We start from the raw sequence: 20,634 nt of genomic DNA, 5'->3' as shown, positions 1-20,634 counted from the left end.
ATGGCGTCGATATGACGGATAGCAGTAGCTAGTGATTCCAAAGCCAGATTGAAGAGGAGCAGGGATAATGGGCACCCTGATGTGTCCCTCTATGTAAGTGAGAAGAAGTACACTTCTCCCTCGTTATTTGCAGGGGATATGGGCAGAGCCGGACCGCGAATGGCGAAAAACCGTGATTATCCGGCTCTGACCCACCCCCACCTCCCTGCCGCCTTCCTGGCCTTACCTGGTGGTCTAGAGCACAGTTCTTCAACCGCCGGTCCGTGGACTGGTGCCGGTCCGCAGAAAATTCCTGCCAGTCCGAGCAGGACCGGCAAGATCGAGGAGCGCAGGGCCGGAGAGATAATGGGGAGCCTCAGACTGTGCTTTCTTCCCTCCCAGCGGCTCTCCTTACAAGCGCAGCGATTCAGGAAGGAAGCCTTGGAGCTTTTGCTGAGTTGGGCCGCCTCTGATGATGCAACTTCTGCTTTCCTCAGAGGCGGTGCGACCCAACAAAGGACCCGAGGCTGCCTTACTGAATCGCAGCGCTGGCAAGTAAGGAGAGTTGCTGGGAGGGGAGAAAGCTGCTGGGCATGGTGAAAAAAAAAAGGGACAGCTGCTACTGGACCTGGAGAGGGAGAAGGAGAGATGCTGCTGGGAGGGGAGGAGGGAAAGGAGTCTGGGAAGCTGCTGGGCAAGGGGAAAAAGGGACAGTTGCTACTGGACCTGGATAGGGAGAAGGAGAGATGCTGCTGGGAGGGGAGGAGGGAAAGGAGTCTAGGAAGCTGCTGGGCAAGGGGAAAAAGGGACAGCTGCTACTGGACCTGGATAGGGAGAAGGAGAGATGCTGCTGGGAGGGGGGAGGGAAAGGAGTCTGGGAAGCTGCTGGATAAGGGGGAAAAAGGGACAGCTGCTACTGGACCTGGAGAGGGAGAAGGAGAGATGCTGCTGGGAGGGGAGGAGGGAAAAGAGTCTAGGAAGCTGCTGGGCAAGGGGAAAAAGGGACAGCTGCTACTGGACCTGGATAGGGAGAAGGAGAGATGCTGCTGGGAGGGGGGAGGGAAAGGAGTCTGGAAAGCTGCTGGGTAAGGGGGAAAAAGGGACAGCTGCTACTGGACCTGGAGAGGGAGAAGGAGAGATGCTGCTGGGAGGGGAGGAGGGAATGGAGTCTGGGAAGCTGCTGGGCAAGGGGAAAAAGGGACAGCTGCTACTGGATTTGGAGAGGGAGAAGGAGAGATGCTGCTGGGAGGGGAGGAGGGAAAAGAGTCTGGGAAGCTGCTGGGTAAGGGGGAAAAAGGGACAGCTGCTACTGGACTTGGAGAGGGAGAAGGAGAGATGCTGCTGGGAGGGGAGGAGGGAAAAGAGTCTGGGAAGCTGCTGGGTAAGGGGGAAAAAGGGACAGCTGCTACTGAACCTGGAGAGGGAAAAGGAGAGATGCTGCTGGGAGGGGAGGAGGGAATGGAGTCTGGGAAGCTGCTGGGCAAGGGGGGAAAAGGGACAGCTGCTACTGGACCTGGAGGGAGGGAGAAGGAGAGATGCTGCTGGGAGGGGAGGAGGGAATGGAGTCTGGGAAGCTGCTGGGCAAGGGGAAAAGGGACAGCTGCTACTGGACTTGGAGAGGGAGAAGGAGAGATGCTGCTGGGAGGGGAGGAGGGAAAAGAGTCTGGGAAGCTGCTGGGTAAGGGGGAAAAAGGGACAGCTGCTACTGAACCTGGAGAGGGAAAAGGAGAGATGCTGCTGGGAGGGGAGGAGGGAATGGAGTCTGGGAAGCTGCTGGGCAAGGGGGGAAAAGGGACAGCTGCTACTGGACCTGGAGGGAGGGAGAAGGAGAGATGCTGCTGGGAGGGGAGGAGGGAAAGGAAAAGGAAGAGAGTTACTGCTGGACAGGGGGAGGAGGGAAGGGAGAAGAAAAAAGGAAGGAAACAGCTTGCAGGGAGATTAGAGGAAGGGAAGGGGAGAGATAGGAATGAGATGGGAAGGGGGGTCAGCAGAGAAATTGAGAGGGACAAAGATGCTAGATCTGGTGTAAGAGAGATAAAAATGAAGAGAGCAGTGAAGCTGGAGTGAATTGTGTAAAAAGGAGAGAGGGGCATAGGCTGGATGGAAAGGGGATAGGGGCATAGAAAGAAGACAAATACCATATGGAAGGGGGAGAGGTCAGACAGTAGATGGAAGGGGCAGATGCTGGATTGAAGAGACAGAGAGGGCAGACGCTGGAAGGAAGAGAGTGAAAAGAAGATGAAAGCAGAAACCAGAGACAACAAAAGGTAGAAACAAATAATTTTATTTCTATTTTATGATTAGAATATATCAGATTTGAAATATATATCCTGCTAGAGACATAACTGGGGACTGCAGTATTCTGTTAGCATGATATTTCTATGAACTTGGCTTGTTCAGTTTTCTTGATAGTAGAGGGGATATATGTGAAGGGGAGGGGAGACAGGGGTTTTGTTGGTCCGTGCTCTGTATATTTGTATTTATAAAATCACAATTGTTCAGAATATTGTTTCTTTTTATACTTTAATAAAATGTTCAATATAAAATCATAATTGTGGCTTGTGCAGATGGGATCAGATGGTTTGCAGGGACCGAGCTCGCGGAGATGGAGCGTAAACGGGGTTTTTAAATTTTAGTCCTATTAGTTTGCCGGTCCACAAAATAATTATTTTATTTCTGCCGGTCCACGGGTGTAAAAAGGTTGAAGAACACTGGTCTAGAGGGCTTTCGGGGCAGGAGCGATCTTCCTATGCTCCTGCCCCGTGCAGATTGCCATGAGGAAATGGCTGCTGTGAGTTCCTGTAGTCTCTCGAGACTACGACGGGAACTCCCTACAGCCATTTCCTCATGGCGATCTGCACGGGGCAGGAGCGTTGGAAGATCGCTCCTGCCCCGAAAGCCCGCTAGACCACCAGGTAAGGCCGGGAAGGCGGCAGGGAGGTAAAAAATATGGTTTTTTAAATTTTCCCCCTCCCCAGAAAAAAATCACGATTATGTGAAATTGCGAGTGCAGAAACCGCGAATGGGGAGGGGGAATTGTAGTCAATTGAGAGTTGAGCCAAAGCCGTGCAGAGGGACATGTGTAGAGTGTATGAATTAGCTCCTCAAAATGGTCAAGGAATCTAAACCAGCGAAGTACCTGAAACAGATAAAGCCATTTGACCCTGTCGAAGGCCTTTTCTGTGTCTAAGAATAATGCAGCCATGGGAACAGGTGTACTTATAGCTTTTAACAAAGCATGCAAAAGCTTGCGTGTATTAGAGGCAGAAAATCAAGATGGGATGAAGCCTGTTTGGTCAGGGCGAACTGTTTTATCGAGAACCTTCACTAGACAAGATGCTAAGATCTTAGCGTAAAGCTTTGCTTCAACATTGATTAAGGAGCTGGGACGATTTACTTGCGCTAAGTATAAATCACTGCTTATTACTACCCACCTCTAATTCTTCTTGCATGAATACAATTTACCAAAGTCTAGCTTAATAACCACTTCTTACTGCACATTAATGCTCATTGCCCATAAACTGTATAGCACATTAATGCTCATTGCTCTCCTTACTGTATTGCTTTAATCTGACTAGTCTGTAAAAAAAAAAAAAAGGATATATTCTTAACTCCCAATCTCTTACCACTTAATCATCCCTCTCTGTGCTTCGAACCCCCTCTTTTCCCTTCCCCCCCCCCCTCCCCCCGAGAGCGGAATCATGGTATGGCCTAACCCCCATCAATGTGCAGCTTTGCTTCTACTTTTTCTCCTCATCCTCAGGATATGCACTGCAGACCCTTATGCCACAACACCCATTCCTGTACACATCTCCTTATACCGCTCAATTAAACCAAAAGTTCCTATGGTTTCTTCCCACACGCCTCAGAACCAACCTAATATCAGTTCATCCCCAAACCCTCCACCCTCCCGCTATTCATATAAGCTCTGCCCAAAAAAACCTAGGTCTCTAAAAAAATTAGCCTACTCTCACGACTACCCTGTCGCCCACTCCAACCAACAGAACCTACTAGGTTTCTACCTAAATATTAGATCACTGAGGAACAAAGCCATTCTGATCAAAGACTGGCTGAGTGAAACCAACCCTGACTTTGTCCTACTCACTGAAACCTGGTTGCACTCCGACAAGGATATCCTAATCAAAGACTGTCTACCCCTAGGATTTAAGATTCTCTCCCTGGCCAGAACCAGGGGAAGAGGTTGTGGTCTAGCTATAATCTTCAGAGACCACCTCAACTGCTCTCTACTTAACACCAAGTCCTCTCCTAACTCTGAAATACTAGCCTGCTCTCTTAAGTCAAAATCCCTGGCCGCCTCCCTAACAATCACTCTATTCTATATCCCACCAAAAAAATGGAACCTAGCCAAAGAGGACTTTGCGGAAGCCTTACTTACTAACTCCTTAACAAGCCAATACAACCTACTGTGCGGGGACTTCAACATCCACCTCGAGCAACTTGATCAACCAGAAGTATCGGATTTCTGGTCTCTCATCACCCAACTAGGCTTCTTCAAACCCCCACCAACCAAAACTCATCAAAGAGGTCATCAGCTAGACTTGGTGACCTTCTCCTCCAAAGTACTGTCCAGCCCAAAATTTAATTGGATACAATCCAATTGGTCAGATTCCCTATGGTCTGATCACAGACTCTGTGACTTTTCCATTGACTGCCAACAAAAACCCTCTAAAAACTACAAAACAAGAAATATCAAAACTATCACCTCCAGGGGAAAGATTGACCCAGAGGAATTTTGGGCCCGCTACGAAAAGAACACAAAACTAAGCGAAGAAACAGAACAACTTATGACAGATTGGATCAACGACAGCACAAACATTTTAAACGAAATAGCCCCCATAAAAACCCGCCAATCAGAACTACAAAGCAGGGGGGATGGTTCGATGCAGAGCTACTTCAGTTGAAGAGGGACATTAGAAAATCGGAAAGAGTATGGCTAAAATCGGGATCCCAGGAACACAGAGACGCCTGGAGACTTAAACTAAAAACCTATAAAAACCTTACCAAGGAAAAAAGAAAAAAATTCTATTCACACAAAATTGGTGACATTACAAATAACAGTAGCACTCTCTTTAAGCTGGTTAACGACCTATACTACATCGAGACACTCACCAACAACCATGAAGATTCCACATTAACTGCAAACACCTTAGCTGATTTTTTCATCTCCAAGATTCAAAAACTAAGATCTACTTTATCTACCTCAACTAATCCTCTCGAGCTTTTTCCCATTCTTCTTGACACCGACATATATAAACTAGAACAAGGGTCCAGAGCAGATCTAAACTGGAACCAATTCAAAACACTGGACTGGGAAACCTTCAATAAACTCTACAACAAATATTCCAACTCCTTCTGCAAACTAGACACCTGCCCTCCAAACGTCATGAAAACTGCGCCCATCCACTTCAAAGCCAACATGCTAACCTGGGTGAACTTCCTACTTTCCTCAGGATACTTTCCTCCAGGCCAAGGCCATATTATGTTAACCCCAATCATAAAAAACACGAAAGAATCCCCAAACTCCCCTTCTAATTACAGACCAATCGCTAGCATCCCTCTTTTCACTAAAATAGCTGAAGGGGTGGTAAAAGCTGACCTCACCGCTTATCTGGATAAATTCAACATACTAAGTGACAATCAATCGGGCTTTTGAACAGACCACAGCACCGAAACCATCATAGCAGCCTTAATTGACCACCTGCACACCCTCTTCAGCCTGGGCTCCAGCGCCTTGATCCTTCAACTTGACTTGAGCAGTGCGTTCGACCTAGTAGACCACAACATTCTCCTTGAATGCCTGACCCACATAGGCATCTCCGACCAGGTCCTCAATTGGTTTCGCGGATTCCTACAAAACAGATCCTACAGAGTACTTAAAAACGACTCTTCTTCACCTAGCTGGGTTAACTCCTGTGGGGTGCCGCAGGGCTCCCCCCTGTCCCCCACACTATTTAATATCTACCTCGCCTCCCTGGGTAACCTCCTTCATAACCTCAAATTCAAATTCTTCATCTACGCAGATGACATCACAATAGTCATCCCACTCTCCACTTTCTCCCCATAACTTCTAGCCTACATCACAAGCATACTCAATCAGATAGAACTCTGGATGCTATCCTACAGATTAAAACTAAACCTGGACAAAACAAAATTCTTCCTAGCCTCCCCCAATGAAAAAATCAAAGACTCCACAATCCAGGTGAAAAGTCTGGTCTTCCCCCCTCGAACAAACATTAAAAATACTGGGAGTCACTCTAGACAAACATCTATCGCTAGAAAATCACACCGATCTTACTGTCATGAAATGCTTCTCGGTGCTCTGGAAACTGCGCACCATAAAAAAATACTTTGACGACTCCTCTTTCCGCCTTTTGGTACAGTCCTCCGTGCTCAGTGTACTAGACTATTGCAATGTCATTTATTTGAGCTCCACAAAGAAAACCATGAGGAGACTAAAATTGATCCAGAACACTGCCGTCCGCCTCATATTCGGCCTGAACAAATGGGACCACATCACGCCTTTCTACCACCAACTGCATTGGCTCCCTTTCGAATCCAGAGTCCTATTCAAATTCGCCTGCTTCTGCTACAAAACAGTTTTTGGCCTATTACCAAGTTACCTCAATCACCATTTCACTCTGAATCTCACCAACAAGAAATCCCGCAGAATCCAGCTGTTCGTCTTCCCATCCCTAAAATTATGTCACCTCAATAGATTTCTCAACAAAACCTTTGCTTACCAGGCGACTAAGCTGAGCCCTTGGCTTGCCCAAATGATACTCGAGGCCCCCTCTTACCTTAGTTTTAGAAAACTTCTCAAAACGCACCTCTTCCGCGAACAGGGCTTTTAATCCCCCTTGCCCCCGGCTTCTCCCCTTTCCCACTCTCCCCCGTTCCTTCTCCTCCCCCCTCCCCTCTCCACACTTGGTCTCACTCTCGTTATCGCTTACCAACCCCACCTTCTGTCTTACCATTACCTCTGCTAAATCTCAGTTATAGAGTTCCCCACACCCCTCTCTTCATTGCCTGTAATTTTTGTTAAAATTCTGTAATTTTGTTAAAATTTTGTAAATCCGTGTGTCACCGCGGACCTTAATTAATGAATGTGAACCGCCTAGAACTTTTTGGGTATGGCAGTATACAAGAATAAAATTATTATTATTATTATTATATTACCCCTTCTGTCAAACATGAGGTAGAATAATGTAATTTAAACACACGACCCATCTTGGGATGTACAAACACATCTGAAGCAATCATTATAGAGCACACAGAGCAATGACCACAACTGTGGTGACCAGATGGTATCACTGAATTTGGATCAGATGAAACAGATCTCAATGTGCTTGGGCTCAAAATGGGGTCAGAAGAAAATTACTACATTTCAGTCATTTTCAGAGGGATCGAGTGCGAGTGAGGATCCCCCTCAGAGAGTGGAAAAGGAAGGGGAGCCCAAACAGTCCAGGGGAAGAGGCAGCCATCGGAGGAGTCGCAGGAAATATCACACAAGGTCCCAGTCCAGAGCAGACCAGCTGTGGTAAACATTTCCAGATATTCCCTTTCTAGTGTGGAGGAAAGTTTGTTAGCCAAGGGATTATCATTTGTGCTGATTGAAAACATTCCCCTTTTCAATTCCAGGTGGAATTGGAAAACTTCATAGACTCTCCCTTGGACCGCTCTGTCGTCCGAAACAAGTCGGGTTTGACCCCTCCGGGTCCGATAGATCCAGTTCTGAATGCATTCCGCCTTGCTGTTTTGCAAGATATTACATTAATTGAAAATACTGATACACGATTTCATCATAATTTGACACTGATAGAACATGAAGCATTGGTGAAGCTGAGTACTGAGACCTCGGTTGTTATACATCGCACGGACAAGGGGGGTGCTATAGTAGTTTGGGGGTCGGGAGCAATATTTGACAGAAGCCAATAAGCAACTTCAACAGGCTAGCAACTACCTCCTGCTGGACAGGGATCCGTCTGATGATGTGTTTGATAGTTTAGTGGGATTGATGAATGAGGGTAGGAGGGCTGGTTTCTTGACAATGGCAGAGTATAAATTTTTGACTTTTAAGTACTTTAAGGTGCCTTCTATTTACTTCCGAAAATACATAAGAACTTAGACTCCCCCCTCCCCCCCCCGGGCAGGGAGGGATTCTCTATTAGAGCGTGTTTGTCAGTATGTGGATGTTCACCTGCAATCTTGTCTTGTGTTGGTTAAATCTCTATTGAAGGACACCACACATTTTTTGAATTTATTGGGCAACTGGGAGTCCAGGATGTCTGAGGTCACGTTTTTAGTGACATTTGATGTGGCTTCCTTATACACCTCTATCCGTCAAGACAAGGCTTTGGAGGTTTTACTATATTTTTTGGATTTACTGCCTCATCCATGTTTGGTCCCCCCAGATTTTTTGCTTAGATTGACCTCTTTAGCCATGAAGAAGAACTATTTTGTGTTTGAGGGTCAATTCTATATGCAACTCTCTGGGGTGGCGATGGGTGCCACATTTGCGCCTACTATAGCCAATTTGTTTATGGGCTACTTTGAATAAAAGTTTATTTATTCTTCTATATTTTTTCAATCTATGGTTGGATAGACCCGGTTTATAGACGATATTTTTTGTCTATGGCATGGGTCCTTGGATGAATTGCTGTCATTAAGAGACTTTCTTAATGCATTAAAATTTGAGTTGAATTTTCTAGATGTTATGGTTGCTTTTCTAGATGTTATGGTGGAGTTAACAGCTGGGTCGATTATATACTACGATATATGTGAAAGAAACTGACCAGAATTCTATACTACAGTTCAATAGCATGCACCCGTATTCGATGAAGACCAGCATTCCTTTTGCCCAATTTGTACGTTATAGACGCATCTGTAGCACTAATTCAGAATTCCGACACCAATCTATCATTTTACAGGACAAATTGATTTACAGGGGATATCCGGCCCATGTGGTAGCGAAGGCCAGGAAAAGAGCCCTATATAATTATCGGGAGGCCTTACTTAAGTACCGTAATGTACATCCTTCACAAGATATGGTCCCATTTGTGTCTACATTCAATCAGATGTCTAGGAGATCGCAGCGGGTGATCCGTCGACATCTCCATATTTTGCAACTACATCCAAGTTTACAACATCTTAGGATTCTTTTTTCATATGGGCGCAATCGGAATCTTAGTGACATTTTGAGCCCAAGCACATTGAGATCTGTTCATCTGATCCAGATTCAGTGATACTATCTGGTCACCACAGTTGTGATCATTGCTTTGTGTGCTCTAATGATTGCTTCGGATGTGTTTGTACATCCAAAGACGGGTCGTGTGTTTAAGTTACGTTATTCTACCTCATGTTTGACAAAAGTGGTAATATACATTATTTTATGTCCCTGTTTGAAAATCTATGTTGGGCAGACATACCGTCAGTTGAAGATCAGACTGATTGAGCATAGATCTTGCTTAAACACCCAACGTCTTGAGGAGCCTTTGGTGGGACATGTTTAGAGGCCCGTCATGATTTTGAGTCTCTGCGATGTACTGTGATTGAACACATACCTTATCCTGTTCGTCGGGGTAATTGGAGACACCTCCTGTGGCAGAAGGAGCAAAGGTGGATCTACTTGTTGGAATCTGTCCAGCCTGAGGGATTGAATGCCCAGATTGAGTGGGCGGCCTTTTTCGGTTCCTGATGGCGCATGATTGGTGGAAGAGAGTAATGGGTGGAGTTTGTGTTAGTCTTTTCAGCGTGTGTGCTACAGAGTTTTCCTTGCGCCAGAAGTGATTTATGAAGTGGAGGGTGAGCCGGAGGAGCACCGATATGTCCGACTATATGCTTATGAAGTAGTGAAATTAACACCCCTGATGCAGCACGACAATGCGAAACAGGAGGTTCCCCGTTGGGTTCACTAGCTGCTTTGCCCAGGATTGTGAATTAAGAAGTGCCTGGAGAACGGCAGCAGCTAAGTGGTTTTTCATTGGCCTCTTTGCTTGAGTCTGGACTGCAGTGCTTTTTGTGCCCCTCGTCCACACTTTCAGGTTTAGGGTTGTGTACCCCGGGTGCTTTGGACAGTTACTCTGCAGGCTATTACAGTGCTTTTTTGCCTTAGAGTTTTTGTGTGTATGCAGGAATGTTTTCTAGAAGTGGAGTTTTTTGCCAAATGAAGCAGAACTGAGGTTTTTCTCCACTTCTTTTTTCTTTTCTTTTTTTCTGTTTTGGTCTGTGTTCTCCTGCTAGTTTAACGCCTGTGCTGTATGAGTGCGTGTGAAAGGCCTTCTAGTGTTGTAGAGTTTGTACCTTTTTTCCATATGGGGTTTTGTATGAATGGCATAATGGTGAATCTGTACCTCCCATGTTTTATGTCATAATTTTAACCATCTAAAATAAAACATTAGTCATGACTGCAATAGAGAAACAGAAATCGGTCCCCTGGGTGTCATTCCAGCCACCTGCTCCATGGGTCAATCTAGCATAATTCTAGAGAACATATTAGGAGCTGTGTACGTCCAATCAGATTGGGTAACAAGAAAGCTAGATATAGGGGAGTCCCTGGACATCGTGTACTTGGACTTCAGCAAAGCGTTTGATAGTGTCCCACACCTCAGGTTATTGAGCAAGATGGGTTTGATGGGACTGGGTGAAACATTAACCGCATGGGTTAGGGACTGGCTTAGAGGTAGACTTTAGAGGGTAGTGGTAAACGGTACCCTCTCCGATACGACGGAGGTGATCAGCGGAGTGCCGCAGGGCTCGGTCTTGGGCCCGATCCTATTTAACATCTTCGTAAGAGACTTGGCTGAGGGGCTTCGAGGTAAAATGACATTATTTGCCGATGACGCCAAACTATGCAACATGGTAGGCAACCGCACATCAGATGAAAGCACAGTGCCCGACAAAAGCTCAATGCCCGACAGTATGACGCAGGACCTACTCCTGCTGGAGCATTGGCCAAACCTTGGCAATTAAGTTTCAATGCCAAAAAATGCAAGGTCATGCACCTTGGCGGCAAAAATCCATGCAGGACTTACACCCTAAATGGTGAGATCCTAGCAAGGACTGTAGCAGAACGTGACTTGGGGGTGATCATTAGCGAAGACATGAAGACTGCCAATCAAGTGGAGAAAGCTTCATCCAGGGCTAGACAAATCATGGGCTGTATCCGTAGAAGTTTCGTCAGCCGTAAGCCCAAGGTCATAATGCCGTTGTACAGATCCATGATGAGACCCCATCTGGAATACTGTGTACAATTCTGGAGGCCGCATTATCAAAAAGATGTGCGGAGAGTTGAGTCGGTTCAGCGAATGGCTACCAGGATGGTCTCAGGACTCATGGATCTCCCGTATGAGGAACGACTGGGTAAGTTGCAGCTGTACTCACTCGAGGACCGCAGAGAGAGGGGAGACATGATCGAGACGTCAAATATGTCACAGGCCGTATCGAGGTAGAAGAGGATCTCTTTTTCCTTAAAGGGCCCACAGCAACAAGAGGGCATCCGTTGAAAATCAGGGGTGGGAAATTTCATGGCGACACCAGAAAATATTTCTTCACCGAAAGGGTGGTTGATCGCTGGAATAATCTTCCACAACAGGTAATTGAGGCAAGCAGCATGCCATATTTTAAGAAAAGATGGGATTGGCATGTGGGATCTCTTCATGGAGGTAGTTATGGGGTGGGCCATTAGTGTGGGCAGACTAGATGGGCCTTGGCCCTTTTCTGCCATCATGTTCTATGTTTCTATCAATAGCAATGCACGAGTAGCCTCTCAGTGGATGGTTTAGTATCAATAGTATCAACAAGATATCCACCCCACCCCCTCCCCCCTCCCACAGACCTCCTCACCCAACCTCTCCTGTCCTTCCCCTCCCCTGCCATCTTAATTACCCCAAACCTCCTACATGTCCATTCCCTCCTCCTTAATCCTCCCAACCCTCAATCCCCAAGATATCACCACTGCCCCTAGATCGGTGCCGGTCACCTGTGGACGCCTACCCACTCGGGCAATCCAACATAAAAAAAGAGAGAAAATACTTTGTGCTCTCCACATCAACAACAATTTCTGATCATTCTACCACTACTCACATCAACTGTCCACACAATCCCCAGAAACCCGATACAACACACACTCACCCAATATAACAGCCTACACCCCCTCCCTCCCTTCTCCCTCCCACAAACATACATCCTACCCCCACTGCCACTCATACAAGATCCATGCAGTTTAGAGAGAATGGGGAGCTCACACAGGCGAACTCCATCCCATCCCCAAACTCCCATCCACAAACCTCAAACAAGTCTTCATCTCCTCCACAATCAGGACCATCAGTCAAATCAACTCACAATAATTGGATGGGAAATAGCGGGGAACCTCATCCCATCCAACCATATCACCTCCTCACATACTAACAAGATATTCCAAACAAAGCAGGTTGAACAGCAAAACATCTCCCCAACATCCCAAACTCACAGGGCCCCCTCTCAACAGTCAAACTCATGATCCCCTTCGGCATCAAACCAACCATCTCCTGCGTGGGGGATCATAAACCAACACAACCATGAGGCCTGAAAAAGCCATAATCCATCCAACTCTTGGTGGAGAAAACAGCGAACCCAAGCACCCCACATCAAAAACTCGTCTCAGTCCATTAGCAGTGGAAGTAGATGCTTCCGTCTCCAGGACAGGCAGGGAGGCAATAAAGGCCTGTGCCACTGTTGTAGAGTCATAAACAGTGGTGGTCCCATTATGTGTAACTCTCAACTTCGCTGATTAGGCGAGCGCAAATCATATCTTTCACACAGATTGCTACAGATCAGGGAAAATTGTCTTCGCTATTGTGCCACCCTGCTAGAATAGTATTGGAAACAGGTTTTGATGGTTCTCATAGTGTGGTGCCGGTCCAGTGTGCATTGCCCATAGAATAGCAGTTTTTGGGCCCTGACTTTGCGAATCCAAGATGGCGAAAGGGACAGCCAGTTGAGTGTCCCGGCTCGGTCTTCGATCGAGTATTTGGCTTATTTTGTTTTTCCCTAAGATTTACCTTTACAATGCCGAAAAGAAGGGGCCGAAGCGCCGCTGCAGCCTTGTGGTGCCCTGACCCTGCTAAAACCGGCAATATCGAGGATCTAATTCGCCGGATGCAGGAAGAGTCGGCGGTGGCGTCGGCTACCCCGTTGGAGGCTCTTGTTGGCGAGCAGGAGGCGATCTCCCCGGGACTGGAGATCTCGTTGAGTCCCGATGCCAGAGCACCTCCACCTCTTCCCCAGACCGCCAGCTCCCCTTGGGTGTAGGAGCCATCGGATGGCGGTGAGCTCCTGTCTCGTGAGGCTTTGGACACCGGACAGGGGAGTCTGGATTTGGACTCCTGTTTGGAGAGTTCTGTGTTGCCTGAGGGCTCTAACAGCAGGAGGGAGCACAGTTCTCAGGCGAACAGCTTCCAGGAGGACAGGTCAGTTGTATTAAATCCTCCAACTTTACCTGAAAAATCTTTTACAATTGAGAAACCCTGAGAAATAACTCTTGAGCCGATATGGGATCTAGTGGCTGACCTGGCAAAATCTCTTAAACCTCAAATTTGCCAACTTAAACAGAAATTAAATACTCACGAAACATATATTAAAACTTTACAAACTGATATGCAGGACCTCAAAGACTCAAAAGATGCCACTAAACAACTTACTGAAACACTAATGAGAGATAATATAAATATGAGAAGAAAACTGGAAGCCTTGGATAACATCTCTCATAATAACAATCTCAGATTAATTAATTTTCCTAGAGTGGCAACAATACCTCAGATGTATGATAAAAAGGTATATGATTATAATATTGGGCATATCAGAAGATTTGCTTCCACCGTTTACTCAGGTTTATTATTTGCCCACACGAAGGGTTGAAGGACAACATCAAAAAATACAGATACCACAAGAGGTTCAACAGGATTTAAATGTTTCGTTGATGTTGGAACAGTCGGATAAGGAAATAGCGACACCTGCAACTTTACTTCTTACTGTTGCCTTGGCACCAGATAAAAACTGGTTGCTGAGACTTTACTTCAAAAATAAATTAAAAGAATTCTTGGGATTTAGAATATAAATGTTTCCGGATCTGGCACGAGATACCCAGAAGCGTCGACGTGAATTTTTGATTTTGAAACCGGTAGTTATTGCTCTTGGAGCTTCCTTCTTTCTAGGTCACCCATGTAAATGTGTGATACTATATCAAAAACAAAAATATGTTTTCTTTGATCCTACACAACTGACAACCTTTTTGTCAGCTGCACACCTGAAAGCTGGGACAACAACATGAGTGCTCAATGTTTAAATTGGTCACTTCCTTCAGCTGATTGTCTCCCTGTTTTCCTTTCTTTATAATTCTATGATTTATATCATTATGCTTGCTGTTCTACTTCTTGGATTCATGATTTGAGGACTTGAGATGGAGTTTAATGTTTATATTGTCTTGATTGTGGTTAATCTAAATTGGGAAATTTATATTCTTTGATTAGCTCCGCCTTTCTGTACAAGTGTATACTTGATATGTTTATGAAAAATTATAAATAATAAAAAAATAAAAAAAAAGAATAGCAGAATGCTGCCGATACGGTGGGTAGCAGTCCCAGGGTCTGTGAGAGCTGTAGGTTCGAAGATAACCATTCCTTCAGGAACCTGGCCAACTTCCCTTCTGGCAACGACTCAGGGAAGCTGACAAATCAGAGATTATTCTACCGGTTCGGTTCTCTAGATCCTCCAAATGTTCCTCCAAACTCCACAAGCGCTCTGCATAACTGGTCGTTGCAGTCTGGACATTCTGGACTCTGTCTTCCTCGTCACTCAGGCACTGCTGGAATACTTCCAGCTCACCACCTTGATTTTCCCTTGCACATTCTCCAGTTTGCAGTCAATTAGGAACAAGTGTTTGGCCAATATCATTTCTAGCGCAGTTGTAACTTCTAGGGTAATCTCTGAAATCCAATTTGAGGTAATGGGGGAGCCAGCAGGACTGGGAGGAGCCACTATCTTTTCCTCCGACCCCTTCATGCGGTCTGTGTCTTTACGGACGGATTCATTAGCCATAGCCCCGTTATTTCTGGTTTGACAGAATTCCCAACACAGGTACACACCTTTAAATGCTTATTGGTAGCAATTCGGGGGGTTGGTGGTTATGTGGAATACATTTGAATTGCTCAGGCGGGCTGCAGGAGGATTGCGGTTCAGCAACCTCTCCTGAGCATGGCGTCACCCTTTTATACTAACCATGATTTTGTTCAAAAAACCTAACTGTCATAGTAAGGGAATCTTTCACAGGAAAGAAAAATTGCATATCATCCACGTAAACTGTATGACACATTAAGAGTGCCTAACAGGGTATAAAGCGGACCAAAATACAAATTAAAACAGCCGACCGGGCCGTCCCCTGCGGGTGTCCCATTTACAATAACTTCATGTGTCTGATCTTGTAAAAACGATGTAAAACACCGCAGCACAACCCCAGTCCAGGGAGGTAATTACTTAATTGTGTATCGATTTTTGAATTTACAGATGTAAACAATTGGAAATTAATTTATTCTTGTGAAAACATAATAATGCATATTTAAAAAGAGAAGCCCTCAAATGTAAGAGTTTGTGATTGAATGTTCAGTAATGTCTTGTGTGAAAGAATGGTTACATAATTGATGTCGTCTTTTATTAGGACAGCTTGTGGAATTCTTAACTAAGGCTGAATCTAAAGGTCTCCTCTCATGTGATACAGTACTGAAGATATTCTACCAGAGCTGTAAAGCAGTTCAGCACATGCATAAACAGAAGCCACCCATTATTCACAGGGATCTTAAGGTATGGCATAGACTTTAAATGAATTTATTGATGCAGATGCCTCCAGAAACAGAGAGGGACAACATGCTTGGTCTTGTTTATTACCATAGTACATGGACATACATATTAAGAAATTAAGGTGAATGTACATACTATATGAATTTGGCAGTACTTATCTGACAGTCCTACTACCCTAATTCATGGTGTGCACTGAATAACAGTAAAATACATTTGTCTTTGTGACAGTTTGTCTGTTAACAGAGGTTTATTTAGTTATTGTAAGAAGGGCAGAAATTACTAGTGCTGCCCGATTCAGGAAAAAAAAAATTTGATTCTATTCAGCCTATTGAATCGATTTTCCGATTCGATTCGATTTTCCTGCCCAATTGGGTGGTTTTTTTTAAAACATCCTGGTGGGTTTATTTTATAACCTCTTCACCCCTTTTGTAGCCTCTTCACCCCCCTTTGCCCTCTCCTAACCACACTGGCGCCGTGGTGTAAACAAAATAAACAAAAAGGCTTTTTCTCTCTCTATTAAATCCTAGCTCACGTTTGCGGTCTAACACTAGCTCTGGCAGAATACACGTTTCAAATCTGACATTGTAATCACAAAACAGAAAATAAAATTAGTTTTTCTACCTTTTGTTGTCTGGTCATTATTCAAATCTTGTTGGTCCCAGGCTTTTGTTGTCTTCTGATAACTTGCTTGCCAGGGTCTCCTTCTTTCTCCGTGCTAACCATCCATTTTCCATCTTTGTCCTCCCCTTCCATTTCCCTTCCTTTTCCCGGAAGTCTGGCATCTTTACTTTTTTTTTGTCTCCATCCACAGATCCACCTTTTCTCAACTACCCTTTCATCCAGCATTTCTCCCTCCTTCCCTACCACCCCAGGGTCCACCAGCTCTCCCTTTCTGTTCCTTTCATCCCTAAATCCCATTGTCCACCATCTCTCTCCCTCTCCTCTGTTTTTAGACGTCAGAGAAGAGGCGGGACTGCGGCAGAGAGAAGACAACTCGGACGTATGGCAGCTTACAAAGATTGCTAGAGCCAGCGATCTTCTTCTGCAGGGCAGGCTGCTGAATTTAGGTAAATTGCTGCGGGGAAACCACTTCCCGACTGACCCTTCCCACTCGCCCTCTAAAGCTGGAGCGGCAGGTCAGCAAGAGGCAGCGTTGCCGCTCCTGCTTTAGGGGCAAGGGGGGAAGGTCAGTCAATGAATCGGGAGGCCGATTTTTTGGTGTGGTAAATCTATTCAAATTGATTCACCCGAAGTAAATCGATTCGAATCGATCGATTCGAATCGTGTAACGGGCAGCACTAGAAATTACTATAAATTGAATAGGAATGCGGTTTATGCTGGTTTGATTTGATGCGTGTGTGTTGTTTTTACTTTTTCAGTAGAGTTGCTAAAGGTTCTTAGTTTGATTGAGAATTAGAAAATGTAATAGTGCTTTACTTTTTGCTTTTCCACATATTTTCCTGTGAAAGAAAGCTGTACAAGCTTACTGGGTCAATGTCTTTCCCTGTTAACATTTTTGTTTGGTGTCTTGTTCAAACCACTTTTGCAGAATATGCATGCCATTGGATACCCGACAAGAGTAATTTTTTTATTTTAAGGATTTATGGTTTTCACATCTTGGAAATTAGGCTTTATTAATTCTGTGACTTCTTGTTTGTGTATTTTTATTATTAAGAAAAACTTTCATAAGGTGGTGTCTTCAGTTGGATTTGTTTTGTGCTTATCATCTAAGGAATGAACCTCACTTATAAGCTCAGATATGTTGGGGAGATTTGACAATGATAGTTAGGTAGCTATTACTATACTCCAAAAGCTACCGTCAAAATTTCTCAATCAATCACTCATAGTCCTCAGCGACACCACCAGGGACTCAAAAACCTCTCACCGTCCGTGGCTTTAAGTGTCATTTCCTCATCGGATTAATCTAGTTTTACATTTATTTTATTCTATTTTTATATATAGCTTATACTTACCGTATTTGCCGGCGTATAAGACGACTTTTTAGTACCTTAAAATCCTCCCCAAAGTCGGGGGTCGTCTTATACGCCGGGTACAGTTTACATGCCCTTACTTGCGGGGCTGGATGTACTCAGTCGCGCGGCTCTTCTTCTCCCTACCTTCTCTGCTTGCAGCACAGAGCCGAACGGAAGTCTTCCCGACGTCAGCGCTGACGTCGGAGGGGAGGGAGGGCTTAAACAAAGCTTAAACAAAGCCCTCCCTCCCTCCGACGTCAGCGCTGACATCGGGAAGACTTCCGTTCGGCTCTGCTGCAGGCATGGCAGGTAAGGAGAGAGAGAGTACCAAGAGAGAGGGGCGGCCGCCCCGCCCCGGTTGCAGCACAGCCGGCCAGGTCCCCTTACTTTTGTGGCACTTCCCCGACCGACCGATAACAGCCCGGGTCCGACAATCCTCCCTGCCCTGTAGCCGCGAATCTAAATTACCTTCTTACAGCAGCTGTAAGAAGGTAATTTAGATTCGCGGTTAAGGGCAGGGAAGTTTGTCGGACCCGGGCTGTTGTCGGTCGGTCGGGGAAGTGCCACAAAAGTAAGGGGACCTGGCTGGCTGTGCTGCACCCGGGGCGGTAGAGAAGGGGGGGGGGGAAGGACTCTGAAAGCACTTGAAGACAGAGGAGGGAGAAGAACGCTGAAAGCACATGGGGGAATACAAAGGGGTGGAGAAGGAAGAAGGGGTCGTCTTATACGGCGAGTATAACACAAAACTCTATTTTTTAACTAAAAGTTGGGGGGTCGTCTTATACGCCCAGTCGTCCTATACGCCGGCAAATACGGTAAATATAATTTATTTAATAGTACTTAGCTTAGTGGTCAGAACAGGGATCTCGAGCCAACATGTCTCACCCAGTTAGGTTTCCTCAAGGCAACAATCCCTTTCTGCTCCTCGCTACAACTCTAGACCACAGACATTTAAACACCTCTATAGCATCAATACTCACCTTTTTGAAGCTCTGAAATGAGGGGCATAGGATTATGGTGAGAGGACAGACTCAGGATCAAGTTTATCCTAGAACAAGCAGGCAGCTTGTCGCATATGGGTATCATCATCCACGGAGTCCGGTATGGACAGTCTGACAAGTGAACTGTCGCTTTAAGTTTGGAAAAAAACTTTGCATCTGCCTGCACCGCGCATGCACAAGTGTCTTCCTGCCTGCAGAGGCACCAGGTTCCTCAGTTCTTTGTTTTCTGCGGAGCAAAGAAGTTCGTTTTCTACTTAACTGTTCAGTTTTTTCCTTGTCTTCTCGTTTCACGACTTTTTTTCTTTATATATTTTCTTTTTGTTTTTTCTGCATTTCTTTTCATTCAGTTCAATTGAGTTTTCTTTAAAAACAAACAAACAAACACACACACCTTTCCATCAAGGTACTCCCCCGTCTTATCGGCTGGGGGCTCATGGTGTTCCATTGGGTTATCGACTTTTCTTAAGATTGATAGCTTTTCAGTTCACATTGTTTTCTTTTTCTTCATTTGCGCTGTTCTTTTCTCAGTTTTTACAGCGCTTTCATGGAAGGTGCCAAGTCTTCACAGCCGTCGACATTGAAGGCTTCGGCATCGAGGAAGCCTTCCGCTTCCCAACAAGTGTCATAGGTCTCTACAGCATCAAGTCAGTCGATGCAGACCAAACAACAATGCCACTGCTCCCCAGCTTCGCAGGTTGTCTCATCTCCAAGGTATGCTTCCTCATCGAGGTCACCCACACCGAGGCAACCTGCTGCACCATTGGTACCAGCTGTTCAGCCTTCAGTACCAGTGCCATCATTTCGGGAAAGACTAGATTAGATTTTCTAGAGGGAGCTGGATAGTGTGTTCAAGCGGCTGCTGCTGACACAGCCTACTCCCTCAGTACCGGCCCAGCTTGAGCATAGCATTACGAGGCCTGAAGGTACCAATGCTAGCTGTTCGGTGTAACATTGATCATCTCCTGTGAGGCATCATCATTTCTCCTCTTGATGTCGCTCATCATCCAATCATCATTCGTCACATCGTTGTTCCAGATCATCTCACCAATATTTGTTGGATATTCAAGCTATAGAGCTGGGGTCATGCAACCTCTCAGGCTCAAGCGGATACTCTGTGTACTTAACGTTCCAAAGAAAGGCTCCAAAGCTTGGAAGCCTATTCTGGACCTTCAAGTGAATGCGGCTCTCAAGATTTCCTGATGCTGAGTGGAGACTGTGGTCTGTCATTGCAGCAATGGCTCCGAGGAAATTCCTGGCCTACCTAGATCTTTTAGAGGTGTACTTCCACATTCCCATGTTTCCAGCCCACTGCAAGGTCTGCATTTTCATGTTCTGGGTCAGCATTACCAGTTCTCAGCCCTGCCCTATGGGTTGACGACAGCGCCACAGACTTTCACCAAAATAATGGTGGTAGTGGCAGCTTGCATGAGGAAGATGGGGTTACAGATTCACACTTATTTAGATGACTGGTTAATCAGAGTTCCCTTGTTTGTCGAGGAGCAACGCACAGTGGAGCAGGTGCTCTAGTTCCTGGGAGTCCTGTCAACTTCAAGGTGAGTCTTTTGTTGCCCACACAGTCGCTGGAATCCCGGAAAGATCTCTTCAATACGCTTTGTGGGCCATGTCTGCCTCCCTTGGTTCACAGACAGAAACTGTGTGCCCAGATTTCTGCTCTTTTGCAGACGTCGGCTTCTTCGGCGTGGGACCACCTATAGATTCTGAGATCCATGGTGGCCACGTTGGATGTCGTCTTTGGGTGAGAGTGCACATGTGTGCTCTTCATCATGCCTTACTCTTTTGCTAGATGCCCAACCGGGAGGCCTGACAGATAT

The 20,634-nt window shown here is 45.6% G+C and overlaps 1 protein-coding gene across 5 annotated transcripts in view; it reads left to right on the top strand.

Annotated features, from left to right (window-relative positions):
- Nucleotides 1–20,634, top strand: part of GAK (cyclin G associated kinase) — a 652,499-nt gene that overhangs the window by 104,783 nt on the left and 527,082 nt on the right. For all 5 annotated transcript variants that reach the window (XM_033916764.1, XM_033916747.1, XM_033916757.1 and 2 more), the window contains one exon: nt 15,689–15,831. In XM_033916764.1, the coding sequence (XP_033772655.1) occupies nt 15,689–15,831 (143 nt within the window). The remainder of the gene's footprint in view (nt 1–15,688; nt 15,832–20,634) is intronic.

The sequence above is a fragment of the Geotrypetes seraphini genome, chromosome 1 (genome assembly GCF_902459505.1).
Source record: "Geotrypetes seraphini chromosome 1, aGeoSer1.1, whole genome shotgun sequence".
Taxonomy (NCBI): domain Eukaryota; kingdom Metazoa; phylum Chordata; class Amphibia; order Gymnophiona; family Dermophiidae; genus Geotrypetes; species Geotrypetes seraphini.
The sequence above is the reverse complement of the archived record's forward strand: the minus strand, read 5'-3'. Positions and strand labels throughout refer to the sequence as shown.